General features: G+C 39.0%; 1 protein-coding gene across 21 annotated transcripts in view; it reads right to left on the bottom strand.

Moving 5' to 3' along the window:
* Positions 1-21,078, bottom strand: part of PATJ (PATJ crumbs cell polarity complex component) — a 350,711-nt gene that overhangs the window by 282,331 nt on the left and 47,302 nt on the right. For all 21 annotated transcript variants that reach the window (XM_082356311.1, XM_082356308.1, XM_082356317.1 and 18 more), the window contains exons 13-14: positions 20,255-20,331; positions 18,169-18,225 (exon numbers count right to left, since the gene is read on the bottom strand). In XM_082356311.1, coding sequence (XP_082212437.1) covers positions 18,169-18,225; positions 20,255-20,331 — 134 coding nt within the window. The remainder of the gene's footprint in view (positions 1-18,168; positions 18,226-20,254; positions 20,332-21,078) is intronic.

The raw sequence follows: 21,078 nt of genomic DNA on the forward strand, positions 1-21,078 counted from the left end.
CTGCTTTTAAAATTCCTATTTTCCTTAGAAATAGACTCATAGACATAGAAAACAAATTTATGGTTACCAATGGGAAAAGGGGGATAAATTAGGACTTTGGGATTTAGTTTGTATAGCAGATACAAACTACTATATATAAAATAGATAAACAACAAGGACCTACTGTATAGCACAGGGACCTACATTCAATATCTTGTAATAACCAATAATGGAAAAGAATCTGAAAAAGAATAAATATATTATATATGTATGTAAAAAAAAAAAATTCCTATTTTCTTAACTGCCCCCCCCACCCCACTGCTTGAGGGTATCTTTTCTCTCTATAACCTCAGGCCCTAGAATAGTACCAGGCATCTGAACATGGGCTCATTACATGTTATCTGAACTAATCCATGAAAGATGGTACCTCTTTCAAGATGTCTTTTTCCATCTCACCAGCTTAAGAGAGAACAATTTCTGATTTGGGGGAGGTACGGGTGTGTAATAAGGAAGGCAATCATTATTCCACTCTAGGATTGGTTCTGTTGACTTAGAAGGATTCATATGGGTTCAGATATGAGCCAAGCATTAAGAAATTCCAGCCAATGTCAAGGTAAAAAGATGAGTGTCTTAGTGTTGTTGGCTCTAAAGGTCAAAGGCATTCACCAAACTCCATTCCCCTGACTTTCAAAATTGGAACTAATGATTTCTCATTGTGGATATATAAACTCAAACATGGTAAATGGTACTACAATAGTCTGTTTATCCAAAATACCAGGCCCATCTCTAACTATATATTTGCTAAGGAGAAAACCCTACACAAGGTGGCAATGCATCCACAACTTGGCTCTTTCCCTATTTCCTTTCCTCTGTGATCACTTATCCTGGAGCTTGTCACCTCCCCTTAGTCATCTGCTCTGAGTCCTCAGAGTTCCACAGGCCTTGCTTCAGATACCACCTGGGGCTCATTTCCATCGCACTACAGACAAACAGGCAAATGTGAAGTGGCAAGGCGTCCAGCTGACTAAGGCCTCAATGGCTTAAAACAGGCAGGAGGGATTCCTGGCCTTGGGCTAATTTTCTGAAAATTAAGTGCTCTTGACCACCAAGCACTTCAGGATCTACAGCCATCTCTGGCAATAAGATATTCTAGCAATGCGAGGGTAAGACTGCTTTTACTCTTGTTCCCTCTTTGTGATCTCTTTATTTCTCACTGCTGCCACCTCATTCTGTTTAGTCACTGTACCAAATCCTGTACATCAAGCTAGGAGACATTAGGGTCAGTTTCTTTAGCACTAAAAGGTGAATAAAAACTCTGAGAAATGTTTCTGTAATAACACTTTACCCATCCATCTCTTCCAACTCTCTTCCTTCATTTATGAGCCAAACACTAGGGCAGGGAGTGGTCAGTGGGTCCACCTGTAGGTCATCCCCAGTGCTGTGCTAAAGTATGCTTGCAAGAGTGGATTTTTCAATTTTCAGGAATTCTGCAAGCCAGTTGTTAATGACAGCCATTATTAAATATGAAATTATAAGATTACAATTAAATAATATTAAAAATAAATGTAGTAAGTACTCAAAATCCATCACTTCCTAATTACTTTGACCACATTTTATCTATGTTCTTCAAGTGACTTCTATCTGTTATACATGTATGGTGGAAACACTCTCTATCTAAGAATTTAGAGAATACCAAAGGGATGAACAACTGAAAGAGACAGATGAAATGGTTGATTTGTCTAGCGCTAAATGCAGGTAGGTCAGGTAACAATGCTCCTGCTCCCATGGAGAAACCTGCATCAATGAAGTGATACTGTGAATCGTTACCTAACTCAGTGTTCATTGCTGTCATTTTGGTTGCTTGAAATCTGCCACGGTGGAACTATTTATACCACAGGTATTGGTAAATGCTACAAATCAGGGTTGCCTTTTTTTTTTTTTGAGGGCTAGACATTTCCCAGCATATCACTGATCTACAATCTAGTTTGGACATGATATCCAGCATATATTTATAGAGCGTAAACTGTGTGCAAGGATTTGAGCTTTGGGCTGGAATTACAGGATGAACAAAAGAAACAGTTTCTACCCTCTGGAACTAACATCTAGGATGGAAGACAGACAATATAAACAAGCAAGAGAGCGAGCAGAGACAAGCAAAACAAGTAAGCCAATAAACAATGCAACAACAAACAAGTGAAAGATAAACCCCAAGTTACCAACTGTGATAAGTGCTATGAAGGAGCTAATCAGGGTCAGGACATCAGACACAACTGTGGAGGCTGTCTGAAAAGCTGGTCAGAGTAGGTTTCACAGAGATGGGGACATTTAAGGTGAGAACACATATATATGGAATATAAAAGAAAAATAAATGGTCATGAAGAACCTAGGGGCAAGACGGGAATAAAGACGCAGACCTAATGGACTTGAGGACACGGGGAGGGGGAAGGGTAAGCTGGGACAAAGTGAGAGAGTGGCATGGACATATATATACACTACCAAATGTAAAATAGATAGCTAGTGGGAAGCAGCTGCATAGCACAGGGAGATCAGCTCGGTGCTTTGTGACCACCTAGAGGGGTGGGATAGAGGGTGGGAGGGAGGGAGACGCAAGAGGGAAGAGATATGGGGATATATGTATATGTATAACTGATTCACTTTGTTATAAAGCAGAAACTAACACACCATTGTAAAGCCATTATACTCCAATAAAGATGTTTAAAAAAAAAGATATGCAGATGGAAAATAAGCATATGAAAAATAATAATAATAAAAAAAATTTTTTTTTAATTAAGGGGAAGAAGTTCATCTCAACTGATATAAAGGTGAACAAAGATGAAAAAAAAAACAAAAAGAATGAGTCAGCCCTACAAAGAGCCTGCTTGGGGACTGCTTGTGGGAGGTTAGTGAAAAAGGTAATTGCAAAATTTTTGGTTTGAGCAACTGAGTAGATGGTGGTAGCAATTTCTGCATAGAAATAAGTGCCCAAATTAAAAGACATTGCTGTACACACAATTTGCTACTTATATAATAGCATGCCCTCATAAAAAAATAAAAGGATTAAGGAGGGAACTGATTCCAGTCTCCCCTGCCAGCCCCTTACTAATCAATCCTGCTCTATTCCCCACATCTGTGGAGCAGCTGATGTCAGGAACAGGTTGGAGCACTGAAGAGCCGCAGAGGCTCACCCATGGAATCCCTTGCCCACCAGATACAGGACTGTGCCCTTCTAGGCTATTCCCCCCGACATCTATAAACACCACATGCTCCCTAGAAATGTGCGCCATGAACGGAACACACGTGCCCCATCTTCCATCACACTGAACAAATAAACCAGAAATGATGTTTACAAAATCTGTCAATCTAAAAGACGCCTACCTAATATTCATTCTGCATCTAAATCTGAGTACAGCTGGGTTTCTGAGACTTCATGTTACATGGCTGCAGGTTTCTCTGTGGGAGCAGGACTGTTTAATTACCTGTCCCAGCTGCATTTTGCAACTAAACAAATCAACCGTTTCATCTGTCTCTTTCAGTTTTCCACCCTTTCGGAATTCTGAGAGCAGAAAGGGCTAAAATGACAGGAGTGGGTGCAACAGACAGATGATTGATGCCTTCACACACAGAGCACGTCATGCTTTTTGATGCTTATTCAATGTGCTTTGCAAGGGGTCCTATTTAAATCTACAAAGATAATGAGCAGCGTGATTTTCATGATCCTGATATGACAAGTAAAGGATACAAGGAAATATATCCAAGGAAAGTGTGACCACTGTGTGATTTACTATCAGCACTAAAATGATGAAGATCAAATGAGATCGAGAAAGCTGGAGGAGGACTTCCCTGACGGTGCAGTGGTTAAAAATCTGCCTGCCAATGCAGGGGACACAGGTTCGAGCCCTGGTCTGGGACGATCCCACATGCTGTGGAGCAACTAAGCCCGAGCGCCACAACTACTGAAGCCCACGTGCCTAGAGCCCGTGCTCTGCAACAAGAGAGGCCACTGCAATGAGAAGCACACACAGCACAAGGAAGAGTAGCCCCCGTTCGCCACAACTAGAGATAGCCCGCGTGCAGCAATGAAGACTCAACGCAGCCAAAATACATAAATTTAGTTATTTATTTTTTATAAAAGAAAGAAAGCTAGAGGCCTTGAACCTATGAGTGGAGAGACCTGTCGGGAAACAAGCTGCATGCAGCTCATTCATTTCACTAGAAGCTCTACTTTTAGGTCCCTCAAACAAGATATCAAAATGCTCAAGTAGGAATATAAATGATGTTGCTCCAGGGGGAAAAAAAACTTCCGGAGAGGAATAGCTATGTCAGTGGGATGGGGGATGATGCTTCCAAAAAATCTGAACAAAAAATAAAACACAACAGAAAGAACCCTATGACTGGTTCTTATAACACACACACACACACACACACACACACACACACACACACACACACACACACACACACACACACACACACACACACACACACACACACCTCTCTCTCGCTCTCTCTCTCTCTGTCAATGGAGATATTAAATAATCATTTATGTTTAAAGATTAGGTACAAAGAGTTACTAAATTTACCACAAATGAAAAACAAACTTTCCAAGAATGAGGCTACAACTTTTAAACTAATGGTGAGACACAGGATAATACCCTCAAAAGTTAGGTATGTTCACGCAGAGGTTATGCAAGACAATCAAACAATCTAGTAAAGCTTGATTTATATTAGTTTTTCTCACCCATCTAAAATTTTAATTCTGGGGAATTCCCTGATGGTCCAGTGGTTAGGACTCCACGCTTTCACTGCTGAGGGCGCAGGTTCAATTCCTGGTGGGGGAACTAAGATCCCACAAGCCTCAAGGCGCATCCAAAAAAAATTAAAATAAAATTTTAATTCTGAACGTTTAAAAACCACACATTACACTCCATTGTACAGAAATATATTGAAGGATCTCTTCAGCTACCTAACACCAAGGTCAAGCATCAGTTGCCATTTTTTTCATTTCAGATATCTTGATGTTACCTGTCTGGCCCATGTGATATTTGAGCTTTTTTTTTTTTACCGTCTTTATTGGAGTATAATTGCTTTACAATGGTGTGTTAGTTTCTGCTGTATAACAAAGTGAATCAGCTATACGTATACATATATCCCCATGTCTCCCTCTTTCATCTCCCTCCCACCCTCCCTATCCCACCCTTCTAGATGGTCACAAAGCACCCAGCTAAACTCCTTGTGCTATGCAGCTGCTTCCTACTAGTTATCTATTTTACATTTGAGAGTGTATATTATGTCCATGCCACTCTCTCACTTCGTCCCAGTTTACCCTTCCCCCTTCCTGTGTCCTCAAGTCCATTCTCTACGTCTGCATCTTTATTCCTGTCCTACCCTTAGGATCCTCAGAACTTTTTTTTTTTTTTTTTTTAGATTCCATACATATGTGTTAGCATATGGTATTTGTTCTTCTCTTTCGGACTTAGTTCACTCTGTATAACAGTCTCTAGGTCCATCCACCTCACTACAAATAACTCAATTTCGTTTCTTTTTATGGTTGAGTAATATTCCATTGTATATATGTGCCACATCTTCTTTATCCATTCATCTGTCGATGGACACTTAGGTTGCTTCCATGTCATGGCTAATGTAAATAGTGCTGCAATGAACACTGTGTCACATGACTCTTTATGAATTATGATTTTCTCAGGGTATATGCCCAGTAGTGGGATTGCTGGGTCGTATGGTAGTTCTATTTTTAGTTTTTTAAGGAACCTCCATACTGTTCTCCACAGTGACTGTAGCAATTTGCATTCCCACCAACAGTGCAAGAGGATTCCGGTTTCTCCACACCCTCTCCAGCATTTACTGTTTGTATATTTCTTGATGATTGCCATTCTGACTGGTGTGAGGTAATACCTCATTCTTTTTATTAATTTATTTAATTTATTTTATTTATTCATTTTTTGCTGCATTGGGTCTTTGTTGCTGCACACAGGCTTTCTCTAGTTGCAGCGAGCGGGGCTACTCTTCGTTGCGGTGCATGGGCTTCTCACTGCTGTGGCTTCTCTTGTTGCGGATCACGGGTTCTAGGTGCACGGGCTTCAGTAGTTGTGGCACACTGGCTCAGTAGTTGTGGATCACAGGCTCTAGAGCACAGGCTCAGTAGTTGTGGTGTACGGGCTTAGTTGCTCCGAGGCATGTGGGATCTTCCCAGACCAGGGCTCGAACCTGTGTCCCCTGCATTGGAAGGCAGATTCTTAACCACTGCGCCACCAGGGAAGCCCGAGGTGATACCTCATTGTAGTTTTGATTTGCATTTCTCTAATGATTAGTGATGTTGAGCATCCATTCATGTGTTTGTTGGCAATCTATATATCTTCTTTGGAGAAATGTCTATTTAGGTCTTCTGCCTATTTTTGGATTGGGTTGTTTGTTTTTTTGATATTGAGCTGCATGAGCTGCTTGTATATTTTGGAGATTAATCCTTTATCAGTTGCTTCATTTGCAAATATTTTCTGCCATTCTGAGGGTTGTCTTTTCATCTTGTTTATGGTTTCCTTTGCTGTGCAAAAGCTTTTAAGTTTCATTAGTCCCAATTGTTTATTTTTGTTTTTATTTCCATTTCTCTAGGAGGTGGGTCAAAAAAGATCTTACTGTGATTTATGTCAAAGAGTGTTCTTCCTATGTTTTCCTCTAAGAGTTTTATAGTGTCTGGCCTTACATTTAGGTGTTTAATCCATTTTGAGTTTACTTTTGTGTATGGTGTTAAAGAGTGTTCTAATTTCATTCTTTTACATGTAGCTTTCCAGTTTTCCCAGCATCACTTATTGAAGAGGCTGTTTTTTCTCCATTGTATATTCTTGCCTCCTTTATCAAAGAGTAGGTGACCATAGGTGCGTGGGTTTATCTCTGGGCTTTCTATCCTGTTCCATTGATCTATAGTTCTGTTTTTGTGCCAGTACAATGCTGTCTTGATTACTGTAGCTTTGTAGTATAGTCTGAAGTCAGGAAGCCTGATTCCTCCAGCTCCGTTTTTCTTTCTCAAGATTGATTTGGCTATTCGGGGTCTTTTGGGTCTGTCTCCATACAAACTAGGCAATTTTTTGTTCTAGTTCTGTGAAAAATGCCACTGGTAGTTTCATAGGGATTGCACTGAATCTATAGATTGCTTTGGGTAGTATAGTCATTTTCACAATGTTGATTCTTCCAATCCAAGAACATGGTATATCTCTCCATCTATTTGTATCATCTTTAATTTCTTTCATCAGTGTCTTATACTTTTCTGCATTCAGGTCTTTTGTCTCCTTAGATAGGTTTATTCCTAGGTATTTTATTCTTTTTGTTGCAATGGTAAATGGGAGTGTTTCCTTAATTCCTCTTTCAGATTTTTCATCATTAGTGTATAGGAATGCGAGATTTCTGTGCATTAATTTTGTATCCTGCTACTTTACCAAATTCATTGATTAGCTCTAGTAGTTTTCTGGTAGCATCTTTAGGATTCCCTATGTATAGTATCATGTCATTTGCAAACAGTGACAGCTTTGCTTCTTCTTTTCCAGTTTGGATTAATTTTATTTCTTTTCTTCTCTGATTGCTGTGGATAAAACTTCCAAATCTATCTTGCATAACAGTGGTGAGAGTGGGCAACCTTGTCTTGTTCCTGATCTTACTGGAAATGGTTTCAGTTTTTCACCACTGAGAATGATGTTGGCTGTGGGTTTCTCATATATGGCCTTTATTATGTTGAGGTAAGTTCCCTCTATGCCTACTTTCTGGAGGGTTTTTATCATACATGGGTGTTGAATTTTGTCAAAAGCTTTTTCTGCATCTATTGAGATGATCATATGGTTTTTATCCTTCAATTTGTTAATATGGTATATCACATTGATTGATTTTCATATATTGAAGAATCCTTGCATTCCTGGGATAAACCCCACTTGGTCACGGTGTATGATCCTTTTAATGTGTTGTTGGATTCTGTTTGCTAGTATTTTGTTGAGGATTTTTGCATCTATGTTCATCAGTGATACTGGCTTGTAGTTTTCTTGTTTTGTGACATCTTTGTCTGGTTTTGGTATCAGGGTGTTGGTGGCCTCGTAGGTTGAGTTTGGGAGTGTTCCTCCCTCTGCTATATTTTGGAAGAGTTTGAGAAGGATAGGTGTTAGCTCTTCTCTAAATGTTTGATAGAATTCGCCTGTGAAGCCATCTGGTCCTGGGCTTTTGTTTGTTGGAAGATTTTTAATCACAGTTTCAATTTCAGTGCTAGTGATTGGTTTGTTTATATTTTCTATTTCTTCCTGGTTCAGTCTCAGAAGGTTGTGCTTTCCTAAGAATTTGTGCATTCCTTCCTGGTTGTCCAATAAACATATAGCTGCTTGTAGTAATAGCTCATGATCCTTTGTATTTCTGCAGTGTCAGTTGTTACTTCTCCTTTTTCAGTTCTAATTCTATTGATTTGAGTCTTCTCCCTTTTTTTCGTGATAAGTCTGGCTAATGGTTTATCAATTTTGTTTATCTTCTCAAAGAACCAGCTTTTAGTTTTATTGATCTTTGCTATCGTTTCCTTCATTTCTTTTTCATTTATTTCTGATCTGATATTTATGATTTCTTCTGCTAACTTTGGGATTTTTTGTTCTTCTTTCTCAAATTGCTTCAGGTGTAAGGTTAAGGTTAGGTTGTTTATTTGAGATGTTTCTTGTTTCTTGAGGCAGGATTGTATTGCTATAAAATTCCCTCTTAGAACTGCTTTTGCTCCATCCCATAGGTTTTGGGTTGTCATGTTTTCACTGTCATTTGTTTCTAGGTATTTTTTGATTTACTCTTTGATTTCTTCAGTGATCTCTTGGTTATTAGTGCATTATTTACCCTCCATGTGTTTGTATTTTTTACAGTTTTTTTCCTGTAATTGATATCTAGTCTCATAGCATTGTGGTCAGAAAAGATACTTGATACGATTTCAATTTTCTTAAATTTACCGAGATTTGATCTGTGACCCAAGATATGGTCTATCCTGGAGAATGTTCCATGAGCACTTGTTAAGAAAGTGTATTCTGTTGTTTTTGGATGGAATGTCCTATAAATATCAATTAAGTCCATCTGTTTAATGTGTCATTTAAAGCTTGCATTTCCTTATTTATTTTCATTTGGGATGATCTGTCCATTTGTGAAAGTGGGGTGTTAAAGTCCCCTACTATGATTGTTACTGTCAATTTCCCCTTCTATGGCTTTCAGCATTTGCCTTATGTATTGAGGTACTCCTATGTTGGGTGCATAAATATTTACAATTGTTATATCTTCTTCTTGGATTAATCCCTTGATCATTATGTATCGTCCTTCTTTGTCTCTTGTAATAGTCTTTATTTTAAAGTCTATTTTGTCTGATATGAGACTTGCTACTCCAGCTTTCTTTTGATTTCCATTTGCATGGAATTTCTTTTTCAATCGCCTCACTTTCAGTCTGTATGTGTCCCTAGGTCTGAAGTGCGTCTCTTGTAGACAGCATATATACGGGTCTTATTTTTGTATCCATTCAGTCAGCCTATGTCTTTTGGTTGGAGCATTTAATCCATTTACACTTAAGGTAGTTATCAATATGTATGTTCTTATTACCATTTTCTTAATTGTTTTGGGTGTGTTTTTCCTTCTCTTGTGTTTCCTGCCTAGAGAAGTTCCTTTAGCATTTGTTGTAAAGCTGGTTTGGTAGTGCTGAACTCTCTTAGCTTTTGCTTGTCTGTAAAGGTTTTAATTTCTCTGTCGAATCTGAATGAGATCCTGCTGGGTAGAGTAATCTTGGTTGTAGGTTTTTCCCTTTCATCACTTTAAATATGTCCTGCCACTCCCTTCTGGCTTGCAGAGTTTCTGCTGAAAGATCAGCTGTTAACCTTATGGGGATTCCCTTGTATGTTATTTGTTGCTTTTCCCTTGCTGCTTTTAATATGTTTTCTTTGTATTTAATTTTTGATAGTTTGATTAATACGTGCCTTGGCATGTTTCCCCTTGGATTTATCCTGTATGGGACTCTCTGTGCTTCCTGGACTTGATTGACTATTTCCTCTCCCATATTAGGGAAGTTTTCAACTATAATCTCTTCAAATATTTTCTCAGTCCCTTTTTTTTCTCTTCTTCTTCTGGGACTCCTATAGTTCGAATGTGGGTGCTTTTAATGTTGTCCCAGAGTTCTCTGAGACTGTCCTCAATTCTTTTCATTCTTTTTTCTTTATTCTGCTCTGCAGTAGTTATTTCCACTATTTTATCTTCCAGGTCACTTATCCGTTCTTCTGCCTCAGTTATTCTGCTATTGATTCCTTCTAGAGAATTTTTAATTTCATTTATTGTGTTGTTCATCATTGCTTGTTTGCTCTTTAGTTCTTCTAGGTCCTTGTTAAACATTTCTTGTATTTTCTCCATTCTATTTCCATGATTTTGGATCATCTTTACTATCATTACTCTGAATTCTTTTTCAGGTAGACTGCCTATTTCCTCTTCATTTGTTTGGTCTGGTGGGTTTTTACCTTGATCCTTCATCTGCTGTGTGTTTCTCTGTCTTCTCATTTTGCTTGACTTAATGTATTTGGGGTCTCCTTTTCACAGGCTGCAGGTTCATAGTTCCTATTGTTTTTGGTGTCTGCCCCCAGTGGGTAAGGTTGGTTCAGTGGGTTGTGTAGCCTTCCTGGTGGAGGGGACTGGTGCCTGTGTTCTGGATGAGGCTGGATCTTGTCTTTCTGGTGGGCAGGACCGCGGCCGGTGGTGTGTTTTGGAGTGTCTGTGAACTTATTATGATTTCAGGCAGCCTCTCTGCTAATGGGTGGGGTTGTGTTCCTTTCTTGCTAGTTGTTTGGCATAGGGTGTCCAGCACTGTGGCTTGCTGGTCATTGAGAGGAGCTGGGCCTTAGCATTGAGATGGAGATCTCTGGGAGAGCTTTCACCATTTGATATTACATGGGGCTGGGAGGTCTCTGGTGGAGCAATGTCCTGAACTCAGCTCTCCCACCTCAGAGGCTCAGGCCTGACACCCGGCTGGAGCACCAAGACCCTGTCAACCACACGGCATGGGAGATGTTCACAAATTTTAGGAGTCAACCTGAGAATGAGGAGAAAAGGAATGGAGATAGCTGGGTAGGGTAACAACAGTCCTTCAAGAGAAGCTGACGCAAGCCTCTAGCATCATCACAGACTTATAGCACTGCAAGGATTACTGAACCAGAGGCACCTTACAAACCTGTTGAATAATCCTCAGGTTTCTCTGAGTACAGCATTTTCATTTTCTCATTCTTCCCATTAAAATTCTATCCTCTTCATTCACAAAGGTGGGCATTATCTCCATCAAATGAAAATTAATAACAACCTTTGAGATCACTTCACGTCTCTTGTTTCTACACAGAAGCATCTTCAGGTACTGCTAAGGAAACATCCTGGTATAGTTCTTTTCCGTGGGGCTCTGAGACAGTCTCCTTTGTGCGATACTCAATCTTTGGCAGGTGGCTGATGAAAGAGCCTTCAGGCAGAAATCAGAATAAACTACCTTAAGGTTCAAGACATCGGACCCCTACACAGCCTTTGGGCCAGAGCTCCATTCCCCAACCTGGCCAGGCCTCTGGAGCTAGGTGCCGCTTCACTGTGACTCTGAGCAGGGAAGGTAGGGGGACCGGTGTCACACTGAGGAGGTTTGGGGTTTGCTTGATAGGTGACATGAGCCACACTCATCACAGAGAACTCTGAGACCCCGGGATGTGGGCAGCGACGGCAGCCCTGACTTTCTTTTTCCAGGATTCCCCTGCCGGCTCCCTGAGAGCTACTGAGATCCCTATTTGAGCTTTTGACACCTAACCTAACACTTTGCACTTATGATTCTTTCTCTACCTTTGCTCATTGTATTTCCTCCTCCTGGAATATCCACTGTTCTTATTTCTCCAATAAGCCTCCTTCATCTGTCTTGAGGAAGTAATTCAGGGTTAGAGGCACTGACCCTCCACAGTCAAAAATCTGGGTATAACTTATAGTCAGCCCTCCATATCTGAGGTTCCTCCGTATCTGAGGATGGTGTAGTACTGTAGTATTTACTACTGAAAAAAATCTGTGTATAAGTGCACCCATGCAGTCCAAACCCATGTTGTTCAAGGGTCAACTGTACATATAAGGCATGTTAGCAATACCAGAACAGTAATTCTCAATGAAGCGAGGCAAGGAAGGAATCACAGTTTCCTGTAGAGACCTCACCCCAAACCTACAAAATCAGAATATTAGTCAGGAGGAACAAAATAGGGCACGTGTATTTTGAAAAGGCTCCTATGATATTTCTGAAAACCCATCTGCCCTAGTGGATAACCACTGTCACTACAGTTATTTGATTCTGTATCTTATGTTCTCCACTCAAAAGAGAGACCAGAAAAGTATAAAATTACACGCTGAAGAACTGGTGACTGTGGTTGGTTGCCAATGGGAAGGAGAACAAAGGGACTGGGGTGAGAGGGAAACTTATTTTTTGCAGTACTTCCTTCTGTAACTTTTAAATTTTGTGTCTTGCCCATATATGATCTATTCAAAAGGAAAAACATAAAGACTGGCACAGACTTAAGAGTCAGATAACCCTGATTTGCTTCCTAAATTTTGTCACTTACTAGCTGTGTATGATCTTGGGCAAGTCACTTTACCTACTTGACACTCAGTTTTCACATATTAAAAATGGAGAGTTGGAAATAGCTGCTGACCAATAGGGTTATTGTGGGGAATAAAGGAGAACATGTCTTTAATGCAAAGCACTGACCCTGGTCGCTGAGTGGGGGCCCAGTACATCCCACTGCCTTCACAATTCTACTTGCTGAAACAGAGTGAGAGGCGGACTCACATCTTAATGCCCTTTGGCTCAGAGAATGTAATTCAGGAAGGAAATAAAGTGAAATTGGTCAGTCTGTCTCATCAAAACCAGAGAACAGGGCTTGGTCTTTTGTTTCCCACACCACGGATCTTATTAATGCTCACTTCATATTACAGTTGATGGCCAGCAGAAAGGTCGCTGGCATGAGCATAATGCTTCTCCCTCATAGTGCTGTGATTATCTTAACAGTAAACACTTGCCAAGAAAGCCATCCCTAAAAGTGCAAGTCTCCCCAGATGCGGAAAAACTTCTTGTGTCATGATTAACAGCTTCCTAAAAGCAGTACAGCTAATGTTCAAACCACTGTAAATTGCTTTCACCTCTCTCTTTCCGTACAACTCCATCCACCTCAAAAGAAAATCTGGTCTATTAACACTGGCTTGTCATATAGGAAGATGCTTCTTGAAGCAGCATCCCTTCAAGAGAAGCGGCTATGAGGTGGGAACTGGAGTGACCAACTAAAGACAGTTAAACCCTTAGAAACACCAGCTATAGCTGTGAAACATGATTTTCCTAATCAGAAAGCTGTCGGGACAGAGGAAAAACCTACAGCCTTGGGACTTCCCTGGTGGCGCAGTGGTTAAGACCCCACACTCCCAATGCTGGGGGCCCAGGTTCGATCCCTGGTCAGGGAACTAGGTCCCACGTGCATGCCGCAACTAAGGAGCCCAGAAGCCGCAACTAAGACCTGGAGCAACCAAATAGATAAATATTTTAAGGCAAATAAACAAACAAAAACCCTACAGCCTTGACCTCAGAGCGTGGCACTACCCTGCTTAGAACCTTCCACCAGTATTACCTGGCACTGAGAATAAAACCCAGGCTTACCAGCGTGGATCTTGAGGCCCTGTAAGCACCTGGTCTTCCTCACCTAACAACATCCTACTCTTCATTTAGTTTGACTGAGACACTCTGAACAAACAACTTCCATTCCTCCCACAGGACAGCTCTTTTCCACCTGTACCTGCCGTTCACCACATTCTTATCCTTCAAGCCTGAACTCGGAAAGGCTTTCCCCAGCTCTCTAAGGTGCCCCCCAGTTATATACTCATCCCCCTGTTTATGCTTCTTGAATCATCACTTCTTACAAGCACTTCTTTGCATCACTTTTTACAGTTTATAACTATCTTCTCAGGTTATTTTTTACTTGTTTATTATCACGCCCTGACCAAAGCCCAGAACCCAGACTCTAGGAGAGGAAGGACCTTTTCTATTTTGCTTCCCACAGTTGGTAGTGCAGTGTCTGGCGTAGAGTAGGAGCTCTGTAAATATTTCAGGAAGGAAAGAAAGCACTCTAAGCTGCAAGCTGCCTCTGCTACTATCCAGTTGTGTAATTTAAGGTGATTCATTCGACCTATGCAAACTTTAGCATCCTCACGTGTGAAATGGGTTTGGACAGGCCAGTCTTCTTTATATATTGTAGGGAGAAATTAGAAGCTACTGAATTAAGAACTAAACTTCCAATTTTAAGAGGATTTTTAAAAATTATAGTTCATCAAAACAATCAATCTGTGCAGTCCAGTGGTTAGGACTTGGCACTTTCACTGCCATGGCCTGGTTTCAATCCCTTATTGGGGAGCTAAGATCCCACAAGCTGCACAGCATGGCTCAAAAAAAAAAAAAAAAAAACAAAATCAATCTGTGGACATTTGTAATTAAGAAATCAATGTACAAAAGAGTAAATATGTGTGATAATTTTACATAGAAAAAGCATACATCCCTTCTCTGACATGTATATTACACAAAAGAATGGGTATACCAACTACAGATATGTAAACATATACAGGCAACAACTGAATATGAAAAGAGAATAGTGCAATTATGGCTGACTCTTCTAGTGCAAAAAAAAAAAACTTTTTGCTACAACAAAATTTCAATTAAATAATTAAATGTTTTAAAATAGCTTTTTTTTTTTTTTTTTTTAAAGGAGCCTTTAGAAGGTCAGAGACTAAAAGTACTAGAAGTATACAACTGGGAAACAAAACCACCATTTATCAAACGGTTCTTACGTGTTGGCATTGAGGTATATTAATTAGGATATGTATTAAATATATTTATATTTAACCTTCTACAACATAGGTATTATTGTTCATATTATGTAGAAGAAAAATTAGGCTGCTTATTTCACCTCCTAAAGTATTTCCTCAAATGTTACCTTCTTAAGGAGGCTTTTCCTGGTCAACCTATCTAAAATTGCAAACCCACACTCTCTCCTGAATTCCTTATCCATCTTCCCTGCATGGCACACATCATCTATACTACAGAAATTATTACTTATTTTGTATCTCCCCCTACTAAAATGTAAATTCTACAGGACAGCGATTTTTTTTTTTTTTTCTGTTCTCTTCTGAAACCCCAGCACCCAGTAGAGGACTTGGCACTGAGTAGATATCAATCAATAATTGATGAATGAATGAACAGTTGAATGTACTGGTGAGGTGGTCCTGAAAGTCTGTTTGACTCGAAGACTTTCCATATCATTATACCAGAGTAACTGAGTACAAGTAGACATAATTCATAGAAGTTGATCAGGAAGAAGATAAAGTTAGACTGGTGGCAAGGAACTAGGGATGAAGGTGAAAGAGAACATGTTCTGCCTGGAGAAAGACAATGGCATTCTTTAAGATGTACCAAGTGTGGTTATGACCCTTTTTTCTTACTATAGAATATGATGATACAGGGTCTTATGGCTTTGAATATGTAAGGACAACTAAAGCTGAACTGCACGATGAACTGAGCCTCAGCAAGGGCATGTTTTCCTCCAAGGACGTCTCTTGAGTTCTAACAGGCAAGGAGGCTAAAAGTTCCTCAGGAAACCTCTGAAGAGCTAAGCAAAGATTTCTACAGTCCCAAAGTACTAAGGGAGAATTGGAGTTCAGGTCCCACCAGGGAGAAGGGATTGGTAAACACCCCAGACTCACTGGAATACCTGGAAGGCCATGTGTTAGGAGCAAAGGCAACAAGAGAGTCTGAACCTTACCCGAAAGGTACCTCTGCCTCGCCTCAGAGATGATCGCCCACCTGTACCACACACACACACACACACACACACACACACACACACACACACACAGAGTATCTCCTTATTAGAAGAAACAGTGGCTCTTCTGGATGGAGATGACATCACCTGAAGCCTTTTGTAGCTGGCATACATAATATCGAACATTCAGTCAAATTATGGCATGACGAGATATACAACCAAATAACTATAACGAGAGAAAAACATCAAACCACAGAAACACATCTAAAGTTGATCCACATATTGGAATTAATTATTTTAAGTCCTTATAAGCTATGATTAATATGTTCAAGAAATAGAGAAAAAGATGGCAACTACAGATTTTTTAAAATTGAGAACTCCTCCAAAAGAATTATGATCTAAAAAGGGATAAAATAAATTCTAGAATAGAAAAATGTAACAACTAAAATTAAGGACTCAACAGACGGGCAGATTAGGCACAGGAAATGTAGTAAAGTGGAAGACTGGTAAATAGAAAATATCTATTATCTAAGAGTTTAGTGTAAATTAAAGAACAATTTTCAGGAAAAGCATCATTGATTTTTATGAATGATAGTAAAAATATTAACAATATCCTATGTGCTTGCAACTATTCTAGGCACATTAAATTTAATTCCTATACAACCCATGAGATACGTACTGATCTATTAATATCTTCCTTGTACAGACAACAAAACTGAAACATAGAGTCTAGATAATTTTACAAGCTAGTAAATGGATAAGCCAGAATCTGAACCCAGGCAGTTTGACTCCAGAGTCCATGTCACCAGTAAACTATACTGCAGTAATTAATAACATGTGAAGTTTGATGAGGTATTTATATTTCTTACTCTTATTTTGAATTAAACTCCTCTCAACAAATTTAGATGGAATTAGTAATCAGTGACTAATCTAACCTAAATATGATATTGTAAATAATTTGAAATTAAGTACAAGCTGTGCGTGTTCTTTCATATTGCACATCTGAGGAAAGCCTGGTCAGTTGGCCCACACAGACCAGCAAGGAAGTGACTCCAAATGTAGGCTAGCTTACAAGGAAAGAAATACTCTCCATGGCATCGGCTGTGAAAATTCCAAACTAAAAATAACAGCACATGTAACATAAAATTTTAGAAGGAAAATATTCATCACAAATACCCAAAGAAGGAAATGGTAGAACTATCTAAAGAGATGACTTCTTACAAAACCCACATGGGACACAGAAAACTCATTCTGAATACTGCATATGACAGCAGAGTTTAAGCTGGTTTCAGCTCACATACCTCAGGTGGGATTACAGTATAACTTTTGAAACTGTTAGGACAAGAAAACCTTTCCTTTCTCATCATTTATTGAGAAAGCCACCTGGAAGGCTTCTCTAAGTTTCAATTACCCTGGCCTTTGATTATCCAGAGTGGGGACTATGAAATTAATTTGTAGTGAGAGGTCACTAAAAATGTTAGGAAAAACTGTGAAAGTTACCTTCTGGCATTTTGCCATTAGAAATAAAGTTCTCAATACAAAATTTTTTAAGTCCAAGAAAAGGCATTGCCTATCTCAAAAGATAAGCCACTTTTTTGTTCTTAAACATCTGGACCAGGAAGATTTTTTTTTTAAGTCTATATCATGGTCTTGAACTTTAGGAAACATTTTAAAAGGACATACAGTATCTGAAAAGCTAACACGCTCTGCACAAGGCCGCTCTGCATACTACCTTTAAGGTGGGCAAAGCAATCAAACCAAGGATTTTGGCTTCTGGAAGTGGCCCACGTTCTTCCCAGGCATATCTAACCATCACGTTTCATTAACAGTCAGAACCTACTACATGTCCAGAAAACCTCTAAAACTAAATTCTGAAAACTTTAGATCACAGCACTAATCTAGTTTCTTTGACAAGAACTTAGAGAAAGTTCTTCAAACAACAAAAAACTGGCAACAGTTTAAAAAATAGGGACTTCCCTGGTGGCGCAGTGGTTAAGAATCCGCCTGCCAATGCAGGGGACACGGGTTGGAGCCCTGGTCCGGGAAGATACCACGTGCTTCAGAGCAACTAAGCCCATGCGCCACAATTACTGAGCCTGTGCTCTAGAGCCCACGAGCTACAACTACTGAGCTCAGCTGCCACAACTACTGAAGCCCGTGTGCCTAGAGCCCGTGCTCCGCAGCAAGAGAAGCCACCGCAATCAGAAGCATGCGCAGCACAAGGAAGAGTAGCCCCCGCTCGCCACAACTAGAGAAAGCCCGCGTGCAGCAACAAAGACACAACACAGCCAAAAATAAATAAATAAATTTATAAAAAATAAAAATAAAAAATAATGCTTACCTTTGAATATTTCTGTAACTCAGCATCGTCTGCAATCTGTGTGTCCAAAATAGCAATCTAAATTCATAAGAAAAAATATTTCCAATATTTGTAAAAGCATAACTTTATTTCTTCCTAGGCTTTCTGAAAAAATCTTTATAAAACCTATACATTGATAACTCCATCTAAACTCTTTTCCACGTTTCTGAAATCCATAATACATAATGTAAAATTTCAGAGAATATTCGCTTTTTTGTTGTTATTGTTCTCCACAGCAATCTTTTTTCATAAATTACGCAAAAGTTGAACTAGAAGGTGATGGGCAAATACATGTACTATTTTTAAAAATCCATGACCCCTAAAATTTTAATATAATCCTCCATTGTATTAAAGCCATAAAATTTTTATTCTTTTGACAAAACTAAGAGTATGGTCATTTTTACTTCTAAACCCAGGCCTTGAAACAAAGTTTGCAAGGTCAGAAAAATCAGACAAGTTTGGAAAAACTGAAGCATCTGACTTTCTACAGCAAGCTCAAACCATTTTCCTAGGAGAAAGAGCTGGCAAGGACACAAACAAAAGACCTGGACTGGTGGAAAGATCATGGAATACTGAAAGCTTTTAATCCTGGCCTAAAACTATTGTTCTGAGCTTCAATGGTGGACATCCACAGAAGTGAATTCCATGCAAGCAAAATACTGCACTGATGATTTGCATCTGTAAGTTGTTAATAGAATATGGTTCATCTGGAGGGAGGGGATAAGTTAAACAGTGGTCCAACTAAGGCTTCTAAAAGTACTGCACTTCAGATAAGTAGATTCTGGAAGAAAATAAAGTAAGAAACACTGGAGCACATGCATGAACGTATGTACGCATATTTGCACGTATGCATTCATTCATCCGTCTTGCCTGGCTTCTCCTTTTGTCGCCTCGTCCCTCAGAACATGTTACAACTCTTAATGAATAAACTGTCACTTTAAATTTCCAACTTCAAATTCTGTCTCCTCTTTCTAGCCCCTCTGTTATGACCTCACCACATGATAAATAAAATTTGGAAAGGTGGTTATAAAGAGGATAAATTTTTAACCGAAAAGAGATCATCGCAAAACAGACCATTTAAAAATACTGGTACACCAAACTACTTTAAATATCAACCACTCAGGATAGCAGAAAAGGTCACTTGCTAGGTGATAACCTAATGAAAAAACAGCTTTGAAATCTATGAAGTAAAGAAGCAGCAGTTCATGAGGACCGACATGCGAGTACAAAACGAGTAAGAAGAGGAAGTATGGACTGTTTTGACTCATCTTAATGACACTGGAAAATGTCTAACAATAGATAGTGGCTAGAAGAGAAAAAAAAAAATATCCAACCAGCCAACAAGTACTAATGACAAACATATGTAAGAAAACGTGAAAGACAAAAGAAATTTAATAGAATACTTTATTACTAACACATTTAGTGAACACTATAGAGGCTTTTCTAAGTGCAGCTTTCTGTTTTCATGTGGGTTCATATGGGGAAATGTAATCAATCCCTTACTCAGTGAATCTAATAACAGGTGAAAGGAAGCCTAATGGACCACTGGCATATAAACTTATACCTAACCTAAATTACTTCCTGTTCTCCCAAATACATTTGATAATCATTCTTTCATTTTTCTCATAAAACTGTAAGATTCTTTGTGAAACATAGGACTAATATCCACAGCCCTTTCAGTGTACAATAAAACAAACAGATCATAAAAGCAATCATAAAAATGCCAGCAATTTTAAGCAGCTGATACAGGTTATAAATTTAAAGGCAAGTCCTTTCTCTCCTAACATTTTTCTGCCTATTGTTGACTTAAATTGTTTCCACATGCACTGAGTGTCTGCTAATTGTAACTGAAACTTATGTGCAGTCCTTAACTGTCCTTGCAGTTTAAAATGAAAAAAAAAAAAAAATCAATTAATTGATCCAGTACGGAAGAAACACAGGAGGAAAAAATAAAGGCCGGCCGGCTATTCTTGGACTCTCCCATTTCTTTCAATTGTAGCATTCAGAGCTACATTTCATTGACATGAGATGAGACATGAGTGTTTTTTATTAGAAGATTTTAACATACCATTACTTCATAATCAGGGCCCAGTAGGTTTTCCCATCTGGATTTCAGCTCATTTTCTAAAGAGACTGGGACTCCTTCTGGATTAAAAAAATAAATAAACAAAACATTGAAACTACTGTGAGCTAAACACACTAAACTACTAAATTCTTCCATAACAGCACAGCTTCAGTAAGTAAAAGGGGAATAAATAAAAAGGAAAGTGCATTAACTTAGGTCTATTAGGTAAAGTAAATCAGAGGTGACTTGTAAGACTAATGTAAAAATGTAAAATGTAAATTTGGTCTGTGACCAAATTATGAAGGGGCTTTTGCTGTTAAGAAATATTTTAAAGGGAAGAGGAAATGATGAGTTATAAATGAAATTTGAATTATATAGTTTGTATACAAACATCCTGTGGCTTACAAGTAAAATGCATCTGGCTTTGGTTTATGCTATGTTAGGACAAACAAGGATTTAAGGTGAATGTTAATCACTTCAGAGTAGTACCTTCCACTCACCCACAGGAAAAGTAAAAACTTATCAAAATATCTTTACTATAAATAAGGCATATCAACATGACCCAATCAAACTTTTCACTTGGGCAGATATAAAAGCTTTTCTGGTTTAATTCAACCAGTGAGTTGCATGAGCTTTAATATAATAGAAACTTTGTTTTACTTTGGTCTTTTGTGGCTACGTGGTTATCATATCTTTATAACTTTCTTACTTAAGGGTAATATTGCCTTTTTTGCATGGGTCAGATGATTTTAAAGAGCGCAGACAGATTTTAAGTGTCCTGCCTGTCCTCCGTATGATCTTAGCCAGAAGCTCTGTGCAGTCTGTAG

Source organism: Balaenoptera borealis (assembly GCF_965194805.1).
Source record: "Balaenoptera borealis genome assembly, chromosome: 1".
NCBI lineage: Eukaryota > Metazoa > Chordata > Mammalia > Artiodactyla > Balaenopteridae > Balaenoptera > Balaenoptera borealis.